This window comes from Ceratocystis lukuohia (assembly GCF_044167205.1).
Source record: "Ceratocystis lukuohia strain C4212 chromosome Unknown Supercontig5_pilon, whole genome shotgun sequence".
Classification (NCBI taxonomy): domain Eukaryota; kingdom Fungi; phylum Ascomycota; class Sordariomycetes; order Microascales; family Ceratocystidaceae; genus Ceratocystis; species Ceratocystis lukuohia.
The window spans coordinates 3,477,232-3,504,553 of record NW_027263524.1 but is presented as its reverse complement, the minus strand read 5'-3'; the positions used below and the strand labels follow the sequence as shown (position 1 = coordinate 3,504,553).

At 47.5% G+C, this 27,322-nt stretch overlaps 6 protein-coding genes across 6 annotated transcripts; 3 read left to right on the top strand and 3 right to left on the bottom strand.

Annotated features, from left to right (window-relative positions):
* Positions 1-14: 14 nt before the first annotated feature.
* Positions 15-2,222, bottom strand: HOO65_050766 (Methylcrotonoyl-CoA carboxylase subunit alpha mitochondrial; the record flags this gene model as incomplete). The annotated part of the gene is made up of 1 exon (XM_071001017.1): positions 15-2,222. The coding sequence occupies one exon, from the start codon at positions 2,220-2,222 to the stop codon at positions 15-17; it is 2,208 nt and encodes a 735-aa protein (XP_070858825.1).
* A 4,480-nt stretch (positions 2,223-6,702) lies between these two features.
* Positions 6,703-8,019, top strand: HOO65_050765 (FabD/lysophospholipase-like protein; the record flags this gene model as incomplete). Its single annotated transcript, XM_071003399.1, has 4 exons — positions 6,703-6,745; positions 6,797-6,935; positions 7,000-7,284; positions 7,347-8,019. 4 exons carry the CDS (start codon positions 6,703-6,705, stop codon positions 8,017-8,019), a joined length of 1,140 nt encoding a protein of 379 aa, XP_070858824.1.
* A 4,205-nt stretch (positions 8,020-12,224) lies between these two features.
* On the top strand, positions 12,225-13,541 carry HOO65_050764 (Patatin/Phospholipase A2-like protein; the record flags this gene model as incomplete). Its single annotated transcript, XM_071003398.1, has 4 exons — positions 12,225-12,267; positions 12,319-12,457; positions 12,522-12,806; positions 12,869-13,541. 4 exons carry the CDS (start codon positions 12,225-12,227, stop codon positions 13,539-13,541), a joined length of 1,140 nt encoding a protein of 379 aa, XP_070858823.1.
* Positions 13,542-15,759: 2,218 nt separating this feature from the next.
* HOO65_050763 (elongation factor 3) lies at positions 15,760-19,070 on the bottom strand (the record flags this gene model as incomplete). Its single annotated transcript, XM_071003145.1, has 2 exons — positions 15,760-18,761; positions 18,830-19,070. The coding sequence occupies 2 exons, from the start codon at positions 19,068-19,070 to the stop codon at positions 15,760-15,762; spliced, it is 3,243 nt and encodes a 1,080-aa protein (XP_070858822.1).
* Positions 19,071-20,504: 1,434 nt separating this feature from the next.
* HOO65_050762 (putative beta-glucosidase E) lies at positions 20,505-23,546 on the top strand (the record flags this gene model as incomplete). Its single annotated transcript, XM_071001016.1, has 1 exon — positions 20,505-23,546. One exon carries the CDS (start codon positions 20,505-20,507, stop codon positions 23,544-23,546), a length of 3,042 nt encoding a protein of 1,013 aa, XP_070858821.1.
* Positions 23,547-23,916: 370 nt separating this feature from the next.
* HOO65_050761 (MFS transporter) lies at positions 23,917-25,053 on the bottom strand (the record flags this gene model as incomplete). The annotated part of the gene is made up of 4 exons (XM_071003451.1): positions 23,917-23,936; positions 24,093-24,574; positions 24,626-24,694; positions 24,746-25,053. 4 exons carry the CDS (start codon positions 25,051-25,053, stop codon positions 23,917-23,919), a joined length of 879 nt encoding a protein of 292 aa, XP_070858820.1.
* Positions 25,054-27,322: the final 2,269 nt, after the last annotated feature.

Sequence of the window (27,322 nt, the reverse complement as noted above, 5' to 3'; positions counted from 1 at the left end):
CCGTAGCAGCTAGCCTAGTCGTCTTCAAACTCCACCAGAATACTTCTAGCTTTGCAAATGTCCCCCGGCTGATACACGACTCTCTTCACTCTTCCATCGTGGGGGGCTTTGATCACAGTTTCCATCTTCATAGATTCAATCACAATCAATGGGTCACCCCTCTTGACTTCTTGACCATGTCCGACCTCAACTTTTAGAATCTTGCATGGCATCGGTGCCACCACAGCCCCGCTAACCTTCTTTATGCCTAGTGCAGCGTCGTACCACGTTGGGCTCAAGAGTTCAAGCTCATGCTTCTTTCCGTGCTGAAACACAACAACAGTTGTCTGGTCAGACGCTGCAGTTTGAGTCTGAGTTACGACTTTGCTTGTGATCCTCTGCTGCGGGAAGTATGTTGTGACATCCGCTTTGGCAGAAGACTCGGCCGATAAAGCGCAAGAAGTAGTGAGGCTTTTGTAGCTTCTAGTGTCAGAATGATTGCCTGCTTTAGTGGTAACGTTAACATCGTACATTCGGTTGCCGGTTGGATAGAGAGTCACCACTGCAGTGACTTCACTTTCGTTTCTCACGTCCAAGACTTTGAAGCTGAAACTCCTTGTTCCAATGGAATCTGCTTCTCCTGGGTTGGCTATACCGCCAAATCCAAGGTTTGCGCCAGCAGGCAGGGTTTGAAAAGATTGTGTCTGGGCCTCATCCGCAGCAGAAAGTAGCAGCGCAAGAGCGCCCTGGACAAAAACCTCATCTTGGTAGAGCGGGGCAGCGAACAGCTCATCATGGTGCTTCTCAATGAATCCAGTCTCAACATCGCCCTGAACAAAGGCCGGGGATTGGCACAGCCTCTTGAGAAACTCAATGTTGGTCCCAAGCCCGACGATCTCATATTCAGCCAAGGCCCGATCGAGCCGCTGGATCGCAGTTGTGCGATCGTCAGCCCGCACAATGAGCTTCGCAATCATCCCATCATAGGCCTCTGTAACAACGTCTCCCTCGCCAAATCCAGCATCAATGCGGACGTCTTCATTGGTGGCAGGGGTTCTCAGATGAATCAACTTCCCAGAGTCGGGCATAAAGCCCTCCTCGGGCTTCTCGGCATAGATCCGGGCTTCAATGGCAGCACCTCTAGCGGAAATATTCTTTTCGATGTCGCTTTGGGTCAAGGGCAGTTTCTCGCCAGAAGCAATGCGGACCTGCCACTCAACCAGATCAGTCCCAGTGACCATTTCGCTGACAGGATGCTCGACCTGCAGGCGGGTGTTCATTTCCATGAAGAAAAACTGGCCAGAGTCTTTGTCGAGGATGAATTCGACAGTGCCGGCGCCGACATAGCCAACAGCCAAAGCGGCTGTTCGAGCTTTGCTCCACAGATCTGCGCGGATGGAAGCATCAAGGTGCGGGGCTGGGGACTCTTCAAGAATCTTCTGGTGGCGTCTCTGGATGCTACAGTCCCGCTCGCCCAAGGCCACGCAGTTTCCATACTTGTCGGCAAAGATCTGCACCTCGACGTGGCGAGGACGTTCGATGTACCGCTCAACAAGCATGACCTCACCGCCGTCTCCAAAGCTAGCATTGGCCTCTGCCCTAGCGCTTCGCAGCTGGGCCAAGAATTCAGACTCCGTCTTGACGATACGCATTCCCTTGCCGCCACCGCCACGGACGCTCTTGAGGAGAACAGGAAACCCAATTTTTCTGGCATGGCCTAGCAGCTGATCCTCTCCCTGTTGTGGCCCATGATAGCCGGGCACACATGGCACACCGGAGCTCTCCATGATCTCCTTGCTGCGGGCCTTGTGGCCCATATCAGCCATGGCTTGGGCAGGCGGCCCCACAAACACAATACCCTCCTGCTCACATCGAGCGGCAAAGGCGGGGTTTTCGGAGAGAAAGCCGTATCCAGGGTGCAACGCTTGTATGCCGTGCGCTTTTGCCAAGCCGATTATTTTCTCAGTATCGAGATATCCCTTGGCCGGGCCGAGATTGAACGAGTAGTTGCCGACGGCCGCATGTTGAGACGAAGCGTCTGGATCCGTGTAAACAGTCGCAGTCTGGATTCCGAGTCTGTGGGCAGTCTTGTGGATGCGAAGAGCGATTTCTCCGCGATTTGCAATCATCAACGACGCAATAGGCGTGATAGATGGGGCAGTGCTGGATGAGGATGCAGTAGTAGCTGGAGAGTAGCTTCGGTGTAGAGAGAGGCGCCTGGCCTGGGATTTGAGGGAACGCATTGATATTCCGCGATACACGCGCACAAAAAGAAAGAAAGGGATAAAGGGGATTTGATATTAGTAAGAAATGAAGAGAGAAGGCAGAGAAGAGAAATGTAGAGCAGAAGGTTGTATTGTATGTAGGCCGATGGCAGTAAGAAACGACACTTGGCAGGCCGATAAATAAATGAGGAAGGTTCTTTCCTAGCACTACGCCCGTATTTATACAAAGAATTTTTATAATCTAGATCACATTGCACTGCAAATGCAGCTACTACAAAGGCTTCAAGCACAACTTAATGTCTCGCCCAGCTGTGTTTGGAGATGCATTCTCCCTCGTGACATGCTTTATGCCGTCCAAGTCAAATGCAGGGCGCCTGGAAAGCCGCAATTACCCGCTATTCTCCAACAAGCCAACGCTAGCAGGGGCGTGGCCCAGGGTTGTGCAGTCACGTGAAGCGCTAGATACCCTAATTCTTCATTGTTGGGAAAAAATGAGGCGAAGCTGAAGGAAAAGGCTATGGTGGCCATGAGAATGAGGTACACTGGTGTAGATTATCATCTACACGAGGCTCTGCCCAACAGCAGGAGCGACTTGAGTTTAGAGCGACTCAGTGTCTGCTTAACTGTGGTCATCGATGACGGAAGGGTGCCTATGAGCAACCGGCCATCCGAAAGCCGACGTGGGGTAGCTGTATTGTCTATAGTTCAGAGGCTGCAGGATTCTTGAGAGCCTAAATACCTCTGCCATGACGTTTCCTGGATCAAGGGTTCTTCAGGGCAGGGTATCCTGTGCAGTCACAGGGGGTTAGACAGGCGTCGCTAGCACTCATGTATCCATGCAACGCCTGACAAAAAGCGAAGCGCCGGCTCGTTCATCGAATGGCAGCATGCTATCCATTTGTTGATCTGTCTCCGTGGATAGGTAGCACATATTACGAAAGCCGTGGCGAACCATGTATAGTTCTTTGGCATAGGAAAGGGAAAAAGAGTGTGTTGTTGGTTTGAAGCAACATACTCTTCGACAAGACCAGTGTATTTTTTCTTGAAGTCTCTTCTGATCTGATTGCACGAAAAGGCTTCAACTCCAGATTCGTCTCCATCTGGGCAGTGTTGTTGCTGTCGCCGGCTTCTAGAAGTGAGACGGCATCAGCAAGGGATATCGATCGAGAATGGCCGGAGTCTTTCCTTCGGTTTCACGTATACATCGGCCCATCTACCGACTAATATTCTGGGGGGGAAAAGGACTGAGAAGCGTGGGATGACTCGTGGTCACGGTTGCAGTGGTATTATAGCACTGAGATTATAGCTAACTAAGCGAAGCACTTTAACAACATCTTTGATGGAGTCAATCTTTATGGCAAGCCTCGTCTTGGGGCGTGCATCTTATTTGGAGGGGGGGAAATTCCCCTAGCAATTACTTTGCTTTTGTATCCTAGGCCCAGTCTCCTCCATTCAGCAACCTCAGAGGGAAAGAAAGACCCAAAGGGATGGATGGCTTAGGAAGAAACATCACAGCGTTGCGTTGCGTTATGCTGACAAGGTTGGCCTTGACCTTGGACTTGGCACTGACCAGATGATTCTCGCCCATCCTACAGACCAAAAGATCGCAACGAGAAAAAAGCCAAACAAAAAGCAGTATTTTCAGGAAGAGAAAGCTAGGGGAGCAGTGAGTGGCTGGACTGGAAGTGAAGAAAATAGAAGGGTGCAACTTGGATACTGGCTTTTGCTGCAGGCTATAGTAAGCGTATTATCGATAGATGCTGACTCTTTGACACGTCAGCAATAGAAATGACCGTACCGTCACAGCTCGTTTCAGCACCACGGGAAGTGCATAGATTATGTAGTGTCTATGTAAGCCATGCACACAGCCTGCAAATTTATACTTAAGGTAAACAAGCCCATTTAAGAGAGCAATCTTCACTTTTATTCCATCCATCAGAGAGTGAGGGCCGGGTCAAAAGCGTCGAAGGAAGGTCTTTTCAAATCTCTCATGGTCTAGCAAATGCCAAAATGGCAGTAACCCTAATGCTTGATGATCTGATGATCCAGTTCGCCCAAACGTTAGGGTTACTATCAGACACGGATATATAAACCGGCTGAGATCCGCTCCTCGGACTACACTTAGAGAGACACAGAACAACTTAAATAATCACGTATTCCTTTTTCCTCCCATGCTTGGAAGAACTCAGTCTCTGGGTTTCCAACTTAGCTGTGCATGATAGAAGAACTTAACACTTTAGAAAAAGAAGAAAGAGACAAGCTTCACCAATTCGATCAATCTGTATACCAGCACGTGGTTGTACAGAATCACGGGTGACTTGACAAGTGAAAAACTGAATTCAGTAGATTATTCCGACAGGGGGAATGGTTGTCGCAGGTGTAAAAAGACGTGCAAAGGCAAAATTAGTGCAGCCTGGAAACTGGGAATAGGCTACCGCCTTTCAGGCGACCAATGCCGAAGGCTAGGCAATCACGCCGTTTATCGTAGTTGCAGGCCAATATCACCTTGCCAGCTGGTACCAAGAAAGCAACCTCCCGGACGATTGGGCTCTTGCGACGACCCATAATGGCTGGTCTGATAATGAGACAGGTCTTGAGTGGCTAAGGCACTTTGACCAACATACCAAGGGCCGATCAACCGGTCACTATCGCCTTCTGATCCTCGATGGGCATGAAAGCCACCACTCAGTTGACTTTGAGAAACACTGCAAGGACAACAACATTATCACACTTTGCCTGCCATCTCATTCATCTCATATACTCCAGCCTCTTAACACTTGCTGCTTTGGACCTCTCAAGAAGGCATATGGCCAAGAAATCGAGCATCCGATCAGGTGTTCGATAACCCACGTTTCCAAGACTGACTTCTTTGCAGCACTTTATGCTGCCCATCAAGGCTATTGATCAAAAGGATATTAACACACAGATAGAGGGGGGATTATCGAGAAGTGGTGGTCGAGGAGGGCCGGGGCTAGTGAATGTAAGGCACTGTAGGACATGTAGCAGAACTGGTCATAATGCAAGAGCATATCGGATAGTTTCTACAATGTCTGCAGAAGACCATAGCACTTAGTTTCAATTGTTTAGATGCTATGTTGTGTCTTGAGTGTCGATCTTTTAGGTGCGCATGCTTATCGTGTACGTTATAGAGGTGACGTCATAGTTTATATTCAGTCCTAGGAGATTCTGTAGATAGACTAAATAGAATATTCTTCATGCAAAGTCACACGAACAACCCCAGGGGACTAATTGGGCCACGGGTACTCGTGGTTTTAAAATCACACGGGCTTTCGGCATCACTAATCGCTAACACGATAGGTAAAGTCGCGGTAATAACGCTCTTTAACCATGGAGAAGTAGGTAAAACAAGAATGAATCGCCGGGATTGAAGTCGTAGCTTCGTTCCCTGACAATTATCTCCCACCTGAAAGCGAATATGAGTCTCGAGAGTCACTTTTACAAGTAATCAATTCTTATACACTAGATTGTTGTCATGCCTTTGTCATGGGAAGATCTACTAAGGAGAAACCCGGCCGATTGACAGTCCATACACCCGTGATAGAGCATGTAAGCCTCCTGGTGCTTTGAAGAACGGGCAATGGAAGACTACTACTGCTCGAGGTACCAACTGCTCGTTCTCAATAATGGCAAAACGGCCTCTCAACAAGGATATCGAAGAACAGCAGTAGATAAACCCCTGCCTGTATCATAGTCACTCACCATAGAATCTATTGCTATTTAATAATAGAGCTCTTTTTGTAACTTTGACGTTCAATAGATCAGAGTGTGCTATGCTTGATGACTTGATGTGTTACGAAAGTGGAATCACGAAATACAAACGCTCAGCGCCATGACACAGCGTCACAACACGCCGGTACCCGTGGCCCAATTGGGCTCCGACGTAAAAGGGATGCGGTGGTAAACTACCTACATCACATCTACTTACTACGCTATATTCCTACCCACCACCACTACCCGGGGTCTATAAGCCCAGGTAATGGATGCAATACCACCTTTCATGGCTTACATGCAAGCTGGTAAACCATGATGAACGACCCCTGAACATTAATGCTATGCTAGCCAATTACAATTACGCTAGACTGGTGTGAATCAACGACGCCCCACTTTAATCGGAGGAGAGTACTTGTTATGGATTGCTTGGCTTTTTATAGGATCGTTCATACGGTCATATGGAAGCAGCACTTGAGAATTTGTATTTGTGTATATAATAGCTCGTGTCTTCTTGTTTGATTTGAATATATTTAACGCCTACTGGAATCACCAAGATCAAACGACGCATGTCTTCTTGTTGGACATCCTATCAACATACAATCCCGTTCTCTATTCCTTGTTCTTGCTCCTTACTTGAAGACTGGTGCCTCAAATTATTCCACATTGCTCACTGGGTTGACTGCTTCTCATCCTTGTCGATCCTTGAACGCTACCTCCAAAACTCGTCATCTGTGCTTTTCTAGACCTATGTGCGAACCAAGCCAATATGAGCTCCCATACTAGCCAGCCAGTGAAGGTCCTTTCTCTGGGTATGTTGTTGTCCAGATATCCACATCTTATCTTCATACTAACTATCATAGATGGCTGTGTTATCTGTGGGATACCTACCCTTCTAATCCTTGAGAAAATCATGGAGGATATTAAGGTTGCTGAGGGCTTGTCTGAAGTCCCAAAGCCCTGTGATAAATTTGACCTGATTGGTGGTATAAACATGGGAGGGTATGTTTCTCACTATGTTTTCTATTAACTATGAAATTCTTTGCTCATGATAATCTTTTTGAAGCATCATTGCCCTCATGCTTGGCCCGCTGAGGATGACAGTTGACCAATGCATCCGAGCCTACAGGGAGCTTATTGAAGTGGCTTTCACTCCCAAGCGGAGAAGATTTTTTCCTGCATCTCCCTCCAGTGCTTTCTCAGCAAAGAAACTGGAGCATGCCATCAAGAAGATCGTTCGAGAATACTGCACAATGCCAAGCTGTATGGAGCACCGACAGGCAGGCAACTCTACAACTGATTTTTGCCAACATGAGAACCAGGAGCTACATGACGACCCATACACCAAAACGTAAGTTCTAGCCAAGTGAACCCAATAGCTGATATGCCTAACATTTTTTTATAACTATTTAGTGTTGTCCTTGCTATGGCAAAATCTAGTTTCAAAACAAAGCCGACTTTATTCACGACATATAGTCATTCTCCTGGTTTATCTGGGTCTAAGATCTGGGAGGTGGCTAGAGCAACATCTGCAGCAGCACCCTTTTTCAAGTCAATCAAAGTTGGTCGAGATGAAGCTGAATTCATTGATACTAGATACAGCTACAACAACCCATGCAAGGTTCTCATCGAAGAGGCTGCAAGGAAATTCCCAGGCCAGGGGATGATCGTTTTGAGCATTGGTGCAGGCCTTAGAGACATCGTCGACATCAAGGTCAAACAAAGACCAGTTCGCGAAGCTCTAGAAAAGATGGCCACTAGCTCTAAAGCTACCGCTTCACGACTTCGAATAATGTATGGTACAACTGGAGGCTATTATCGATTCAACATTGAAAATAGCACTCAAGACATCACACCTTCAGCCCAGAACGAGACAAGCACAATGTTAGCTTGCATCAACAACTACCTCACAGAAAACAGAGATGAAGTTGAAAGGTTCATTGAGGTAATGACTAATCCTAACAATACTCCTCATCATCTAGCACAACAGCAGGGATCATTGGGTCATAGTGCCGTTCATGAACTGGGCCTGGAGCATCGGCTTGTGTCTCAGCATGCAATAACCTATGCAGAGTTGGAAGCTTAGAGCAAGCGAGCACCCTAACTATCAAGTGTTAGGGCGTGTTCCAATTGAGGAGGCCGAACTTAGCTAGTGCAACAGTGTCTCTGTTATGAGACTCATTCACCATTGGTTGTTTGGCATGGGGTGTTTTCAACAGTTCTATTCTTTGCGCCGGCAATTTCTTTAGCTATTCATTCGCTCACACATTTGTTCTTTGATTGTTGGTTTGTTAATTACTTTACTTGTTCGTTGTTCTTTGGGTATTTCGTTATTTCGTTATTTCGTTGTTGATTTTTTGATTCATTTATTCGCTCGTTATTCATTCTTTCAGTGTTCTTCTCAGAAAAGAAATGTGAAATGATGTCGCAGTCGCCAGACTACAGGGGAGGAAGGAAAAATACAGGAAGTCTTCTTCCCTGCCTTTTTTCCTTCCGTCTCCTTACAAGGATAGAGTCCAACTGAAGGGAAGGGACCTAGGACACTAAAAAGTGATTGGACCCAGGCAGTGGACGAGGACCCTGGCCCACTCAGAAAATGGAGCCAGAAAAAGCGGGACCCTGAGGGCGAAGCGGGAGACAGTGGGGACTCGAAAATCCGATCAGAAATAGATAAGATTAGGAAGAGAATAAATACACCAACAACAACAACAATAAGACTCACAGAAGCAAGATACTTCTTACTTCTGCGAAAAGCCATGGGAACCAACAAGAGGAAAAAAAGGATACATGATAGCCGCGCCTGCTTGAATCGGTTGCCAGGATATAGTTGCTGGCTTCATCTTGATAGACCTTCGATGCCTCCATCACCGTGCGGACTTTTGTTTACGCCATGGAGAGCGTCCACTACTGTGTGCGATCAGGACCTTATTTGTGCTTTTGAGGCATGGCGTATTAGTCTTGATATATAAATATTAATACAATGAGATAAACGATGGGAAGTGGAAGCAATATAGTCTGGGCTCAGAATCACCTCACACCTCGGCTGTGCATGTATGCTCTTACCATGGCCTCCTCCTCCATCACCTGTAAAGAAACAGGGGGGAGAAAGGGGATGACTAGTTTAAGTTCCTCAAGTAACTATCTCTAACGTCCACCTGATCTAGCACCTTTCAAATTGTTGGTTTTGGCTTCTCTTCCTTCTCTGGAGGGACTATCGTATTCACTTTTTGTTTGAAAAGAACTATAGCGCCATGCCTCCGAAATAGCTTTTGGCTTAACTAGGTCCTTGAAGCACATACGTCTGAGACAGCTGGTATTAGCCTATACTATAATAACTAACCCTTAAATCATTTGCTTCTTCTCTAGCAGCCACCTGATGCTGTTGATGTGCCCCTGCTAAATCGTCTCCGTATCCAAGTCTTACCCTTAATTCACTCCTGAAATCAGACTTGCAGATACTCGGCGCTCATCACCACTCAGATCTTGATTTTCATGTGAAATGACACTGTCCTACACTTTGCTATTTGTCAGCTCACTAGCCCCCCACTGTCAAGTCGAACAAGCGGGTCATCGACATCTACGAACGCCAGGGAGGTTTGGCCAACATGTTCATCTACGATAATGGCCTACAGCTGCTGGGGAAAAACGAGCCCTGGGCTCATGTAAAATCCCGTGCTGACTGACCGCGGCACCGGCTGAGTGACAGGACTAAAGCATGGTGAAAATGGGTGTCTGCGTTGTGGCAAACATGGTCCCGGGTAGCTCTATCAACATTACAGTATCACACAAGCCAACTTACCTCGATACTTCTGTAGTGTAACTGTACAGTTAAACAAGCCTCTGGCCCAGTCTCCTGCAAGATTGAGGAAAGTTTAAGTTTATCCCAGTGCAACCTACAGTTGGCGCAGGAAATGAAGCTTGTCTATAAGAAGGTGTTGTGCTATTCGTTGCCTACAGCGCTATTCCGTAGCAAAACGCTATATTGCAAGTTCCATATGAAAATGAAGACAGCTACGAAAGATTATGGCCCAAGTTCCACGCGTAGAAGGGCTTTGGCATATCATTGAGGCTGCGGGGTGCTGAGTTCATCATCAAAGTGGCTACCCTCCTCGAGCGGTGTTGGGGTCTGTAGCCGCACATTAAGCTTAGAAATGACACTTTCAGCATCTGAAGGAACAAGTCTAGCTCCTCTAAATCCTCTCTTGATATTCCTTTCTGTCATAGTGGCTTGATGGCCAGCATAAAATGCTCCAAAGAAGTCAGTCTTGGAAACGTGGGTTATCGAACACCTGATCAGATGCTCAATTTCTTGACTATATGTCTTCTTGGGGGGTCTAAAGCAGCTAATGTCAAGAGGCTGGAATATATGAGATGAATGAGATGGCAGACAAAGTGTGATGATGTTGTTGTCCTTGCCGTGTTTTTCAAAGTCAACTGAGTGGTGGCTTTCATGACTGTCGAAAATCAGAAGGCGATAGCGACTACTAGATCGTGCTTTTGTATGCTAATCAAAGTGCTTAAGCCACTCAAGACCTGTCTCATTATCGGACCAGCCATTGCGGGTTGTCACGATAGCCAAATCCCCTGGAAGGTTGCTTTCTTGGTATCAGCGGGCAAGGTGATATCGGCCCGCAACTACGATGAACGGCGCGATCGCCCAGCCTTCAGCATTGATTGACCGAATGGCAGTAACTCATTCCCAGTTTCCAGGCTGCACTGATTTTGCCTTTCCACGTCTTTCTGAACCTGTGACAACCATTTATCGGCCGTAGAATGCAGAAACCGGGCACTTCGCAGCTTGCGATAGACGAGATCCGTCGTACCCTCGCAGGAGACAAGAGCTGCAGATATCTGGCAGGAAAACTAGACCCTAAGTGGAGGGTATTCCGCATTGGGATGTGAGAGGGGATGGCGCGGCGAGAAGGTGATTTCTCGGGAGAGGGGGCGTGGGGGTACGAGTCTGGTTTTTCTTTGCTGCTTTGTTCTTTGTTGGATGTTTGGCGTTTGGTTGTTTTTGTTCTTTCCTTCCTTTTCCTTCTTTTTTTTTTTTTTTTTTTTTTTTTTTTTCCTATTGTGCTTCAACCAATGGCAGAGCGGAATCGAGCAACATGGTAACTTGGGAGCAATTGCGCTTCGCTCGCCAAAACCCTATAGTGAACCTTGCAGAGGGTTAATTCCGTTCCGTCCAGCGGCGTTTGATCTGTGTTGAATATATTCAAGTCCAAGTTGGCTCCTTGATAGTCGTATCTGTCGGAACAATCTACTGAATTCAGGTATATCACTTTTGAAGTCACTCGTGATCCTGTACAACCGCACGTGGAACTGTGCTGGTATACAGATTGTTCGAATTGGTGAAGCTTGTTTCTCTATTCTTTCTCTAAAGTGTTAAGTTCTTCCATTACGCACACTTAAGCTGGAGTATTCAGGCTCGGGTTTACCCATGGTTAATCCGACAAGAGGCAGATTCCCCACAATATCCATCCATCCAACATGTATGGGTTAGAGCGCCACGCAACAAAGAATGAGAAGAATCGACATACATTTTTAGGATCGCTATACATACAAATATGCATCAATGCGGGTGACTTTAGCGTTCTGTGTACTGTGGTCAGTAGCTGCAGGGTTACAACTGGCCCGTATCACAGACGTAGGTGTAACACCCACAGCACGTAACACATGCACAAACACACAGGACAGCACCTCGCATCATAACCTGTGCCAGTACCCGTGGCCCAATTACAGCGGCGCTTTTGATTACCTAATCGAGATTTTGCTGTGAGACCTTGGCAGCAACGCTAGGAAATGTGGCTATAATACTCAAAAGTAAATGCCAATGTAAGCAAGTATTTGGTAGAACTGAAAAAACTACCTTTACCTCTTAACAGGAAAACTATGATTAAAAACCCCTGAACGTTAATGTGACTGACCAATTACGCTCCAACAACATGAATTACTCCCACTGCTACAATGGTTGCAAGTCAGATTTGGCGGGGGTTTGACTTGGGAAATTGTATATATATAATAGCTCGTAGTTTCTTGTTTGATTTGAATATATTTAACGTCTACTGGAATCACCAAGATAAAACGACGCATGTCTTCTTATTGAACATCCTATCAACATATAATCCTGTTCTCTATTCCTTGTCCTTGCTCCTTACTTGAAGACTAGTCCCTCAAATTATTCCACATTACTCACTTGATTAACTGCTTCTCGTCATTGTCAATCCTTGAACCTTTCCTACAAAATTCACCATCTGTGCTTTTCTAGACCTATGTGTGAACCAAGCCAATATGAGCTCCCATACTAGCCAGCCGGTGAAAGTCCTTTCTCTGGGTATGTTGTTGTCCAGATATTCACATCTTATCTTCATGCTAACTATCATAGATGGTTGTGTTATCTGTGGGATACCTACCCTTCTAATCCTTGAGAAAGTCATGGAGGGTATTAAGGATGCTAAGGGCTTGTCTGAAGTCCCCAAGCCCTGTGAGATATTTGACCTTATTGGTGGTATAAACACTGGAGGGTATGTTTATCACTATGTTTTCTAATAACTATGAAATTCTTTGCTCATGATAATATTTTTGAAGCATCATTGCCCTCATGCTTGGCCCTCTGAGGATGACAGTTGACCAAAGCATTCGAGCCTTCAGGGAGCTTGTCGAAGTGGCTTTCACTCCCAAGCGGAGAAGCATTTTGCCTGCATCTCCCTCCAGTGCTTTCTCAGCAAAGAAACTGGAGGATGCCATCAAAAAAGTCATTCGAGAATACTGCACAATGCCAAGCTGTATGGAGCACCGACAGGCAGGCAACTCTACAACTGACTTTTGCCAACATGAGAACCAGGAGCTACATGACGACTCATGCACCAAAACGTAAGTTCTAGCCAAGTGAACCCAATAGCTGATATGCCTAACATTTATTTATAACTATTTAGTGTTGTCCTGGCTATGGCAAAATCTAGTTTCAAAACAAAGCCGACTTTATTCACGACATATAGTCATTCTACTGGTTTATCTGGATCTAAGATCTGGGAGGTGGCTAGAGCAACATCTGCAGCAGCACCCTTTTTCAAGTCAATCAAAGTTGGCCGAGATGAAACTGAATTCATTGATACTAGATACACCTACAACAACCCGTGCAAGGTTCTCATCGAAGAGGCTACAAGCGAATTCCCAGGCCGCGGGATGACCATTTTGAGCATTGGCGCAGGCCTTAGAGACGTCATCGATATCAAGGTCAAACAAAGACTAGTTCGCGAAGCTCTAAAAACGATGGCCACTACCTCTGAAGCTGTCGCTTCACGACTGCGAAGAAGGTATCGTGCAACTGGATGCTATTATCGATTCAACATTGAAAATGCCACTCAAGACATCACACCTTCAGCCCAGAACCAGACAAGCACGACAAAAGCTTATATCGACAACTACCTCGAAGAAAACAATGATGAAGTTGAAAGGTTCATCAAGGTTATAAGTAACTCTAACAATACTCCTAATTCTCTAGCACAAAAGGGGGGATTAGCAGGTAGTAGTACAGTTCATGAGCTAGGCCTGGAACATAGTCTTGTGTCTCAACATGCAAGAAGCTATGCAGAGTTGGAAGGTTAGACCAAGTAAGCACCCTAACTATCAAGTGTTAGGGCGTGTCTCTGTTATGAGACTCGTTCACCATTGGTTGTTTGGCATGGGGTTTTTTCAACAGTTCTATTCTTTGGGCTGGCAATTTCTTTAGCTGCTTCTTCATTTTTTTTGTCTGGTAAGGTCTGCAGCAGCCATTCATTCGCTTACACATTTGTTCTTTGATTGTTGGTTTGTTAATTACTTTACTTGTTCGTTGATCGTTGTTCTTTGGGTATTTCGTTATTTCGTTATTTCATTGTTGATTTTTTGATTCATTTATTCACTCGTTATTCATTCTTTCAATGTTCTTCTCAGAAAAGAAATGTGAAATGATGTCGCAGGACAGCCAGTATGGATTCAACAGAGATAAAATCTGTGAGGAGGTAGTGGGCTGTGCTTACTGTCGTGCCCCAAGACGATAGCTGCCTTTTTTGCTTCTCAGGATTCCTCCTTTTTCCATGTGAAAACTTGTTGATGCTACACAAAAAAGAAGGTAAAGAAAGTAAGGGGGGGGGGGGACAAATGAAGAGAATAGGACAAGCAAGGGTCGGAGAAGCAAGATGTCGAGTCATGAGCCTAGAGCCTATGCCTGTACAAAGCAACAAGCACTGATTGTCATTTGTGATCAGACTCCTTAAGACAAGGTTAATTCTACGCAAGCGATACATCAGGGCTGCCAGGACTTTTCACAGCCTAGCTTTTTCAACTGTAATAGAAGTAGCTGTAGAACACTCGCAGAAGCCAACTCTCCCCCCTACCTGCTACAACCCTTGGGGAGGGGGGGGGCATCTTTGAGGTCTAGCACCTCCCCTTTTTTCAGGTTTATAGTGGAAAACGTTTTATGACGCCGACATCCGTTTTTTTTCATTCTTTTTGATAGACAACTGAGCTGTGATGTGATGCCATGCCTTGAGGCCACACCTACCCAACCTTGAGGTTAACCGCGTCGATCAACACCTTTTTCGCCATCGTCAACACCTCAAGGACCCAGGACTGAATTTTGGGAAGTTCACTTAGTCCAAAATATTTCCTTGGTTTTGTTCTTTCCTGCGGTCCTGTCGGACCACAGACTGGTGACTATTAGGCCAAGTCACTATAAAGGGGACTGCCTCGAGGTCACATCCACACTAAACAGGCAGCGCATCGAAGAAGCAGAAGGAAGGAAAAATATGGGAAGTCTTCTTCCTGTCGGAACAATCTACTGAATTCAGTTAAATCACTTGTGAAGTCACTCGTGATCCTGTACAACCGCACGTGGAACCGTGCTGGTATACTGATGTGAAGCTTGTCTCTCCATTCTTTTTCCAAAGTGTCAAGTTCTTCCATCATGCACACTTAAGCTGGAGTATTCAGGCTCGAGTTTACCCAGGGTTAACCCGACAAAAGGCAGATTCCCTCCCCACAGTACCCATCCTTCCCTTATTTTTCCTTCTCTTCTCCTTCTAACAGAAGGGACCTAAGACACTAAATAGTGATCGGACCTGGGCGGTGGACGAGGAGCCTGGCCCACTTAGAAAATGGAGCCAGAGAAAGCGGGTCCCCTAAGGGTGAAGCAGGGGACAGTCCGGACTCGAAAATCCGATCAGCAATAGATTAGATTAGGAAGAGGATAAATACACCAGAAACAACAACAAGACTCCCAGAATCAAGATACTTCTTGCTTCTGCGAAAAGCCATCGGAACCAACAGGAGGAAAAAGGATATATGATAGCTGCACCTGCTTGAATTGGGTCTTCCAGTCTCATCCCTCGGTTACCCCCTTATTTGTCATCTTGCACTAGTATTCGTTTACTTCATCTCAACTTTGTCTTTATTAGAATCTCCTCACATTTTCTCTCTATAAAGTTCACTTAGTTATATTGAAGAAGAAACCGTATCTCAGTCTTTTCCGTGACACAAGAAATCCAAGTGCAGCAAACAACAATCTTCAAGAATAATAGCAGGTAAATAGCAAACAAAACCCAAGGTTACCATATGCAAGGCAAGCCTAAACAAAACCCCGTGAGGATTAACTGAAGTGAAGCAAAGAAACACCCAACCCTCCTTTTTTATCTATCCACCCACTCGCATTCGCTCATGTCATTATAAACATATGTGCCAAATCCCCCCACATTTTACCCTCCGTCTACAAAAAGCAGCAAAAAGCAGAATAAAAACAACGCCAACATCTAAAATGCAACACCCCTCGCCAGTCTATAGGCCTGATTTATTCCGCTTCATCATCCGTATCCACCGGACGAGGAGTGCCCTTGGGGCTGCTCAGCCACTCAATATGGCGAAGGCGACGGCGGGCCTCGCGTTCTTTCAGCTCTTTCTTCGTCATCTTCTTCTTCTTTCTCGCCTTAAACTTCATCTCCGAGTTGTCCTCAGCGCCTGAAGGAACCGTGCTGGGGGCCGTGCTGGGGGCAGCACTGGTCATAGCACTGGCTACAGCGCTGTTATCCTCAAAGCGATCCATGGAGACAGCAGCCTTGCCCTTCTGCACCATTCGCCCGTGATTCACGTGCCATTGTTCTGAGCACAACGCACCGACAAACTCTTCGTTGTGAGAAATCAAAATAACACCTCCCTTGAAGTCGCGGATAGCAACAGCCAGGCCACCAAGAGAGTCTCGATCCAAGAAGTTGGTAGGTTCATCGAGGACCAGCAGATGGGGGTTGTTCCACATGGCGCCTGCAATGACAACCTTGACCTTCTGTCCACCAGAAAGAGACCCAATCTCGTTGTGGTTGGCAATCTCAGGGTCCAGGCCCAGATCCTGAAAGTGCTGGGAAATCACTTTGGGCTGCAGCTCACGATAACCCAGACCCTCGCGCGAAGCTTCGTGATCATCAAACTCCTGGATCAGCTTGTTGAAGCCAAGTTCAACTAGCTTCTCACGAGACATGAAGCTGTTGAACTTGGGCATTAGTCCGCGCCACTTGATCTCGTACTGGAAGGTCTTTTTGAGCTTCTGACGACCAACTAGCGCTTCAACTTGGCGGGGGGACTTGCCGTCACCAATGTCGATAGGCTTGTCCATTTGAGCCTGCTCCTCCGGTGACATGATGCGGGTTTGCTTCATGTGCACTTCACGGTCATCGCCATGCTGATAACGCCATTGAAGGTACTGGTTGGGAGTCTTTTCCAAGTGCATTTCCACGTGCTCCAGAGCATGCTGCTTAATGTAGCCAATACGCAGATTAGGATGCTTTTCGACCTTGCCAGTAGAGGGGATGACTTCTCCCGTCAGCATTTTAATCAATGTTGACTTTCCAGCACCGTTGGGGCCGATAATGGCTACACGCGACGACAGAGTGAGCTGGCAAGACACATCGGACAAGGAAGGCTTGGGAGCTTTGGGATATGTGTAGGTAGCGTTGGTCATGCGGATGATGGCGCGGGTGTTGGACTTGACGCCCGTGAGAATACCAGGAGGCGGGAACTTGAACTGCACGGCGGATGCAGAAAGAGTGTAGTATGACTTGGCCTCAGGGCGGACGTTGACAAAGTCGGCGAGGTTGCCGTGGTATAAAGCCAGCTTCTTGTTAGCCTCGTAGTGGTAAATGTCGGTAGTAACAGCATCCAAGAAGCCCGAGTCGTGAGAAACGATCAGCGAGGTGATATCGGGGTGGGTCTGAAGATAGTTTTCCAGCCACTTGACGTTTGCAACATCCAAATGGTTAGTAGGTTCGTCTAGAAGCAAGACGTCAGCCTTTTGCAGCATGGCACGAGCCAGAGCTAGCTTCATCTTCCAACCACCAGACAGAGATCCAACAGGCTGTGACTGACGACCCTCGGGGCCAGAATCAAAGCCAAACTCCTCCAAAACAGCAACAATACGCTCGCGACCAGCAGCAGCAATCTCAGGGTCTTTGATAACAAACTCAAGAATGCTGATGTCAGCATCCTCTCCTTGATTGTGTTCAACATAGCAAGTACGCAGAACGTCTTGAGGGGGAAAGCCCTCCAGCTTGCCGCCGGCAATGGACTTCATCAAAGTCGACTTTCCGGCACCATTGCGGCCGCACAGACCATAGCGGTGTCCCTTTAGCAGACGTAGATTAGTGTGAGATAGCAAAAGCATACCACCATAGGCTAGAGAGAAGTTGGCATTAACAATTTCCACCTCACCCTCCTCGTCCTGGGGGGGCTGGCCATTCTTGATGCGATCCTCAGTTACGTAGTGCTCATGGACGAAGGCGGCAACCTCTGCCGCCTTAGGAGTTAGATGCTGCAAGTAGGGAGCGACAACCTTGGCCAAACGCTCGAGCTGACGATGGTTCACACCTTCAGCAACCTGCTCGCAAAAGTAAGAGTTGACAAGCTTGTAACCATCAGTATTTTTGACATCAGAAACATCATGCTTCTTGAGTCCGGCCTCGACAATAGTGGCTACGTCGGCGGCAGTAGTGCGGCTGGCAATGTTGTTATCATCACCCATGGCCTTGTGAATGGTTGCCAAAGCACGAGCAGCAAGCTCTCGGACCTCAGGAAGAGAAGCGCGATCAACTACACCCTTAACACCAGGCTGTAGTTTAGGCAAGAAGGTGCGAGCCTCAATAGGATCGTGGACAAGCTTGGTAAGGTTTTCAGTCACGACAACAGTCTGGCGAAGAACCTCTTGGGCCGTAGAAGGGTTGTTGAGAGAACGTTCAAGGAAGGGGGTCAAGAGAGCGAGTACAGGCGAGGTGACAATGGCAACAAAGGTAGTCATAGAGAGGGCATGAATCGCCTTTTGTAGAGTCTCCGACGAGGGGTTTTGCATAGAGTTGAGCAGCAGGGGAATACGAGGAGCAACGTCGTCGTTGGAAAGCAGAGTAGTCAAAGCACTCATGGCAGTCACAGCCTGTTTAGAAACTTCGCTTTTAAGGTCGTGCATTCCCTCCTCGACGATAGGGATGAGGATGGCCAATTTAGCGCCCATAGCTTCGCGGAGGATATCCTTCTCATCCGAGACTTCTTTCGAGACACCGATCTCCATCTTAGCCTTGTCAGCCATCTTTTGCAGTAGGGCATACGCGCCAACAGTTCCCTGCCACTTGCCCGTCTTTTTAGACAGGTAGCGGGTCAGGGCGGGCAATAGCCCAACGACCATGGCCTCGCCACCAAGGTTGTTAAATAGGGCATCAATTCCATACTGAGCGGCCTCGCGAACGACAGAGCCCTTGTCAGCAAGAGCATCCAGAGCAATGTTGAGAACACCACCGTCCTGAATGAGGAAGAGGACTTCGCTAATGGGAGCGCGGGGGGGAATCGCTCAAAGATAGCGCCGAGCAAATTCTGGGCGCTCTCACGGCGAAGACCACTTTTTTTATCGCCAGCAGCCTTCTTCACCTCAGCAATGACGCCATACTGGGTCAAGCCGGCATATCCCACGCTGTTCAGCAGAAGCTCGCAGAGAGCATAGCTGGCTTCAACGGAGGCCTTAGAAGTCTGGGCATTGAAGATTGTGGCGATGATACCGGCAACTTCTTCCTCGGAGGGGGCCGGGCCAGCACCAGGTGCCACCATGAGGGGCAGCTCTGAGACAGTCATTATTGGCAGAGAAAAAGCGGAGGAAAGGGCAAAAAGTATGTTGAAAGTAGGAAAAAATAAAAAGCGCAAGCTATACGCAAATGATTGACTCGAATGTGGCGAAGAGGGGAGATGGTTCTGATATGAGAGCTGTTAGGATATGGAAACAATAGTGTATAGTGCACGTTCAAGCAGAGCCTAGAGAAACCGACAAGTGTTAGTAGATGGCCAGGCGATAGAGGGAATTGAGGCAAATACACAGAAGGTAATCCAAGTACATACACAAACAAGTCTCTCAAGATAAGACAAACAGAATGAGACAAGAAGGAAACGCCTCTATCGTGATCTTCTCTAAGCACGAAGAGCAGAGAAAGAGGGACAAACGCAAGGCAACAGTCACAACAAGCGACACAAGCCGAGACGATAATGAGAAGAAGGAAAGGAAAAGAGAAAGAAAAAGAAAAAGAAAGATGCCCCAGGCCAAAGAAAAAACAAACAAGGCCAAAGAGCCAAGCAGCCAAACAAAGGAGGGGCAGGCCGAAAGATGGCTTCGTAAGGATCTGAAATTTTCACAAACATGCTGATAAGATAAGAAAACTAGTTTTCAGGTTGGCAACTCAGCCCCACTAAAAAGAGTGAAAAAGAGCTGGAAAGGGAAAGGGGCAGCCTATATGTGGATACACATAAAATACATTAAGTATCTGTACGTGCTGTGCACAGTACATACAGTAGCCTCTATTTTATAGAGTAGACATGCACAGGATCGAGAAGTGCATGCTGCTGCTTCACGCATACATACATATATATGCATATACGCATATACGCATCAACGTCTTTCCATGTACTTGGGCGGTTGTTTTCTTAAAAGTATGTATACACTTTTATGCGCAGTGTGCAGTAATAGTGCAGACCGCTCGCTTGGTATGGATCCACCTTTCCTGTAGCAATTTGTCCATTCTAAGCCAGTGTGGGGCTGCTTATCTGATAAGAGCCTCAACAAAGAACAGACATCCTAAGACTTCTTCTTTAGTTCAAGCACACCCCCTACCCCTGATGCACCCCCCATTCTGCACAATAACTTCCCTTCCTCCCAATTATCCAGACTTTTACGCTAACTATGAACTGTATCTCGGCGAGTCCTTCCCTCTCATTTCACCTAAGCGGGCGACACGCCCTCCTTTAGCCTCAACCCAGCCTCAGTTCAAGGCCCAGCCTCCTTAATACTGAATACTACCTCGGCTGCACCAACACTTACATCTATTCATGCTGACACCGCCAAACTCTCGCTAGACCGCCTTAGTATCACTTGTTCGTTTAATGATTGATTGCTCTGTCCTTGTCTTAATGTGTATGCGCACCTGTTAGCGAGTACATGGCCTTGTGGCTCTAGCGGGACCATCAACTTCCTCCAGCCTGATCTAACCCCACCCAATCCTTCTTACCTAACAACACATCATGAAGCCCGGCTCAGAGCGGCTTCTTGGCCGCCGAGACAGCAACACCAGCGACGAATCGCACTCTTCTTTCGACTCTGGCCACCTTAGCCCAGACGGGTTCCTGGACTCTACCCGACTTGGCCGATATCCGAAACAGGCCTTAAGCACATCCAACGGCAACAATCTTGATGCGAATAGATTAAGCACTTCAGATGTCTATGATGACAGCACCGATCCCAGAGATTCTAGTCCTAGACATGACTATGATGATGACGATGATGACGATGATGACGACAACCAGGGCCTTATTTCTGGCCAAACCCGCAATCGCGACCGGGACGACGATGGCGATTTGATTATACCCTCTCAGACGAATGGAAACTCTCGCCTAAACTGCTTTCTAATTGTTGTATGCGTGATTTCGGTGCTTTGGGTTGTGATCTCTGGCGTATCTCTGATTGTCTACCGCAAATACACGCAGGCTCCTCTTGATGGTCATTCCCCGCCGTGGTACCCAAGCCCTGTTGGTGGAACTACTTCAACCTGGGCGACTAGCTACCAGAAAGCCCAAAAGCTTGTCTCTCAAATGACTCTAGCCGAAAAGGTCAACGTTACTACTGGTACTGGTTGGAGTATGGGCCTTGCTGTTGGGAATACCGGGCCTGCCGTAAATGTAGGCTTCCCTCAGCTGGCTCTACAAGACGGCCCCCTCGGCGTCCGCTTCACGACAAACTCAACAGCTTTCCCGGCTGGCATCACCGTTGGTGCCACATGGAATCGCGATCTTATGTATGCTCGTGGTAAGGCCCATGGTCTGGAGGCCCGGCTCAAGGGGATTAATGTGCTGCTTTCGCCCTGTGTTGGCCCACTTGGTCGTATGCCTGCTGGCGGCCGCAATTGGGAGGGTTTTGGCGCTGACCCATATCTCCAGGGTATAGCAGGAGCCGAAACACTCAAAGGCATTCAGTCAGAGCACGTTATGGCTACTGTTAAACACTTTGTAGCCAATGAGCAAGAGCACTTCCGCCAAGGATGGGAATGGGCTCTTCCAAATTCGCTTTCGTCCAATGTTAATGACCGTGTTCTCCATGAACTTTACGCCTGGCCTTTTGCAGATGCTATCAAAGCTGGTGTTGCCAGTATTATGTGCTCGTACAACATGGTTAATAACTCGTATGCTTGTGGCAACTCGAAGCTATTAAACGGAATCCTCAAAGATGAAATGGGCTTCCAGGGTTTTGTCATGTCCGACTGGCTAGCCCAGAGATCTGGTGTCGGTTCTGCTCTTGCAGGGCTTGACATGTCCATGCCTGGAGACGGAATTGCCTGGATGGATGGCAAGTCTCTATGGGGTTCAGAGCTAAGCAAGTCTGTGCTTAATGGCTCCGTACCTTTAGAGCGCATAAACGACATGGTCACGCGCATTGTTGCGGCATGGTATCAGCTTGGCCAAGATGACGAAACCTTGTTCGATCGCAAGGGACCCAACTTTTCTTCCTGGACTGATGAAAAGTATGGCAAGTTAGCTCCAGCAAGCCCCTCTGAGCAAGAACTAGTCGAAGTCAACAAATTTGTTGATGTGCAGCAAGATCATAATAATCTGGCTCGAGAAGTGGCCGCCGAAGGAACTGTGCTTTTGAAGAACGAAGGCATACTCCCTCTAAGTCGGGACGGCTTAACAGCATCGTCGTCGCCGTCAGACACTTCGCGGTCTTCAGGAAAAGTCCGTATTGCTATTTTTGGAGCCGATGCTGGCCCCGGGGATGGTCCAAATGTTTGCCCGGACCGTGGATGCAACCAGGGCACGCTTGCCTCGGGCTGGGGCAGTGGAGCTGTCAACTTTCCGTTTCTTGTTACTCCCTTGGAAGCTCTCAAGCGCGAGTTTGACCCAAAAAAGGTGGAGTTAACTGAGGTAATAACCAACGACCCCGTATTCAAAAAGAATCCGGGCCTACTTGACCAGGACATTTGTATCGTCTTTTCCAATTCAGACTCTGGCGAGGGCTTCACAACCTGGAACGGAGTTCGTGGAGACCGGAATGATCTTTTTCTGCAGCTTGGCGGCGATGCTTTAATTCGTGATGTGGCTGCGGGCTGTGGCCATGGCAAGGGACGAACGATCGTTGTGATCCATAGCGTTGGTCCTGTAGTTATGGAGAAGTGGATTGATAAGCCCGGCGTCCAGGCTGTTATATTAGCGAATCTGCCTGGAGAAGAAAGCGGCAATGCCTTGGTTGATGTGCTCTTTGGCAACCATAATCCTAGCGGCCATTTGCCCTATACCATTGGAAAATCGCTAGAGGACTATGGCCCCGACGCTCAAGTAATGTACTTTCCAAATAGCCTTGTTCCGCAACAAGACTTTAGTGATAAAGGGCTGTACATTGACTATCGCTATTTTGATAAGCGCGGTATTGAGCCACGTTTTGAATTTGGCTTTGGTCTATCGTATACTAACTTTGAGTTCTCCAATCTCGTTATTGAGGCCGTCAAAGAAAAGTCCCCTTTTCCTGCAGCCCGACCCCCTAACGCTGCTGACCCGCCATCGTACGATACCAGTATTCCTGATATCTCTCAGGTTTTGTTACCCAATGGTTTCGCAAGGCTGGAAAAATACATTTACCCCTATCTCGACACCTCAGACAACATCTCTACACCCAGTGACCAATACCCATATCCCAAAGACTATTTTGTTCAACAGCCCTTGTCCGAGGCAGGCGGTGCCGAGGGAGGCAATCCAGACCTATGGGAAACACACCTTATCGTCTATGCTGACGTCAAGAATACAGGGTCCCTTGCAGGAAAAGCAGTGCCCCAGTTGTATCTGTCTTACCCTGAGACGATGCATCACGAAATCGACTTCCCAGTTAGGGTTTTAAGGGGGTTTGATAAAGTCACGCTGGATGTAGGCGAGGTCAAGACAGTTGCCTTCAATTTGACAAGACGAGATTTGAGCTACTGGAATGTCCATCGACAGAACTGGGAAATGTTAGTTGATGGCAAATACGGCATTGCAGTTGGAGAGAGCTCTCGCAAGCTGGCCTTGACGGGCGAATGGTAGCAGAGGGAAAAAGGGACTGGTGATATAGAGCAACCTAGTGATGTGTACCAACATATCTAAGCCTACCTCTGTGAGAGCGAGCACATATATATTTTATAGATGCGACTTTCGCCACCCAGGGTTTCATATCATATCTGCTCTATGAGACTCTCTGTAATCGTCACTTTCAAGCTCCGGGCAATGAATGACAAGACTCCCAAGCCAACCCCCCATAGCAATAGCTGAAAATAAGCACCAGGCCACCATGGCACCCTCATGGGCAATATTAACGGCAAAAGAAAAAATAGAACCTGCAATAATCGGGCCGAGACTTCTGCCTGCTGCAGAAAGGCTCTGGGCAATACCGTACAAAGCACCAAGATTTTGGCTGTCAGGACAAGAATTGTTGATCTGTGGATATCGGCATGTGGTTAGGCAAGGTTGTTTCTTTCTTCCTCTCTGGCATTCTCTGAAAAAAAACCCCCGATGGGGGTGCATAACTCACCAGCAGCATAATACTCGACAGCCCCCCAACAATGCATATGTTCTTGCATACCAACACCGTACTAATCTCGCCGTATATAAGCAGATTGTTCCACGCCAGAGTTTCTTTATCCTCGCTAAGATAGCCTACTAGTGGCATCAAGGCCAGGCTGACGGCCAGCCCTAATACTGCAAAGCGATAAGTACCGATATTCCCGTGTTCAGTCTTGATCGTCGGAAAGATAAAGGCTTGAAACCCCATGGTGACAAAGCCGGCTATGGTCATTAGCAGCCCAATGGTCGCAGGATCGAGGCTGCGGCCGGCGGGGGCCGGAGATGCAGCAAAGACGGGGTACAGAGTTGCAAAGGCAACGCTACACAGTTGGAAGATGAAGTACGAGGCGAGAAGTAAGACAGTTGTACGACTAAAAAATGAGGTCTGTGATTTGACGCTGGCGACGTCACTTTCTTCTTCTGTTTCTGTAGTTTCTTGTGCTCCCACTTCTGCCTCTGCGTTGTTCCGCTCGTTGCCATTGGCCAGCGCCCCGGAAGCTGATGCTGTATTCCTGTTATTTATTCTCACATTAGACACTGCAAATAGAAAAGAGTCTGCGTACCGCCTGACAAAGCTCCTAAGTGAATCGGGGAGGCATTCCAGAAGCGTCTTGTGGCGCTCACGGCCACTTCTAGGCAAGTGGCCATGATCAGGCTCTCTAAAGCCTACTCCCACCACTAACAAGGTGATGGCTAGTAGCCCTGCACTGAAAAGGTTGGGTGCTGCATATGGGTATTTCTCGCTGTATCGCCCTGCAAAAAGGCCGCCCATAGCAGGGCCTGTAATAGAGCCCAGCGAGTATACAATCGGTAGCCAAGTAAATGCTGTGCTTTGGTTACTCCGATCTGTCAGCTCTCCCACAACTGACGGGAACACAGCAGCATTTCCGTTGAGCACGCCCATGGCCGTCTGCAAAATAACAGCCTGGCGAAAGCTAGTACTGAAGCCAAAACCAACGCATGAGCAGAGCAGAAAAAGCGAGCCCATCATTAGAACGGGCTTGCGCCCAATGCGATCAGAGAGAAAGCCCCAAAGAAAATTAGAACACAGCTGCGCCAGCGCAAACGAGGAAGCCAGCAGCCCTATATAAAGCGATACTTGGTCTGAAGGCACGTCATGAAATGATTCAAGCATGGCCGGTAGATATGGGCCCATCGAGTTCAAGGCTGACTGCTCGCTGAGAGAGAGCAGAGCTAGAATGCACAACTGCCTGTACGGAAGCGGTGAAGTATGAGAAGGGCAGATGCCAGGGTCAAAGTCCGCACGGAACTCCGAACTTGATTGGAAATGCCATGACCCACGATTTCCTGGCCGCTGGTGTTGCTTCGTCTGCCATTGTTGGGGCAGTGAATTCGACGAAGGTGACGCTGATGGCGGCGAAGAAAGCCTACTTTTGAAACTGAGAAGCCGAGGCAGCCGAGGTGCATGAAATGATGAAAATGACGACCGAGCCGTCAGCGAGGTGCCAAGGGGCGGTGGCGTCACTGGCAAAGTCTGGTAATGGGGGGTAGAAGACTCCCGACGCAAGAGTGGGCGCTGCTCTCTGGTGTTGTTAGTCATGGCCCAGTGTTGTTCATACGTCTGTCTGGTGAGTTATATGTTCTTTTATGTATTTTTTCGTATTGAATGAGGTTAGAAGAGCCCCAAGGCATATATATATGTGTCTGAGTAGAAAGATCCAATAAGAGGAAAAGAAAATTTGTCCTATCTTGAAAACCTCCCACCTCACTATCCATAGGCTAAGTTAGTCTACATCTGTTAGTTACGTGCATAGGTTTATGAACACTAGTACAAATGCGATCGTGGATTAGCTCAGCCCGTCCAAGACATTCCTGTGCATAACCCTAAGGACCTATATGAAGCGCTTTAGAATTTTGTGACGTTTCCAGCTGAAGTCGGCGCTAAGATCACATCGTCTAACACAACGAAAAAAAAAAAAAGCCGAGTGGTATGTACCAAGAGGAAGAATAGCCATTTCGGTCATAATATAGTGAAAAAAAAAGATTAAGTTCAGAGTGATGATATCATCAGGGACTAAGGCTTGAGTCCATGACTGTGATGTAATCAGGAAGGAGCAGGCTCCATCATCATGATAGTTTGGGAAAGAGAAGACTCGAGACGAGTCCCTTTTGGAAAGAACAAAAACGTTGTAGGAAGGTATGCCAATTGAGGAAGGAGCCACCCTAACGACACTCCGGTAGAAAAGAAATCCATTCGTCCTGCCATGGAGATAGGGAGATAGGGATAACTCCAAGCATGGCATCGCATCGGGCTCTTATATAAGTCTACAACATCTAGCATATGCGGTCCTTTTCAAGTTGTTGTTGGGTTTGTCCTGACCACTGTGCGTTATGTGAGGGATCCATATGTGGGGATTAATTATAAGTAGTTATGTATTAGTATGTGTGTATATTGACGCTTACCTACTTTTTTCTCTCCATTAACTATAGAAAACAACCTTCGCGTCCGTTGTTTCTCCTCGTTTGCCTCTCAAGAAGAGTCTGGACTCCAACCTAATTACTACTCTGCTCCTGCTCGCGAGATAATGCATATTGTATTATTATCAGTACACACACGTACGTACACACACATACAGAAACATATATGGATACTTTAAGTATAGGTAGCGTACACGCAGCTTTCACCGATGGATTCTTCTCACACCGACGGGATTTTCATGGATGGCAAATCTCAGCATCAAGAATATGTAGGCGGAAATGCAGCTAGCAGGCCCTAGCCAATCGTATCCCACCACGCCTTCAAAAAGGCGGGGAAAGGGCCTGTCTCGAAGCAGCTCGGAAATATGAGAAATGATGGGTGCAACTCGCCTCGAAAATACAAATTTTCACCATCTATTCAGGCCTGGATTTGCCCTCGGCCTGGTGACATGTGGATGTTTAAAGAAACCTGTGTATAAACAAAGTTTGAGGGAGGTTTCTTCCATGTTCTCTCCTCTCCTCTCTCTCCTCTTTCTCGCTCTTTCCATCCTTGTCCCCTTGCCCCTTGCACTTTTTGGGCTCTTATTTGGGTGGCGGCGGCAGCGGCCTTAGCAAGCTAACATGCATTGTACTCATCGATTTCGGCCTAGCCCCAGCCCTTTTTTCTTGAATACTACTAGTCGCCAGGATTTGCAGCTTGCAGCTTCTCTCACCGACAAGTCGGAGGTGCTTTGAGAAACAACAGGCAAGCAATTTGTAAATATCAGAGATGTATGTGTATTGCCGCTAGACGGAATCCTCATAGCCGAAGAAGCGATATT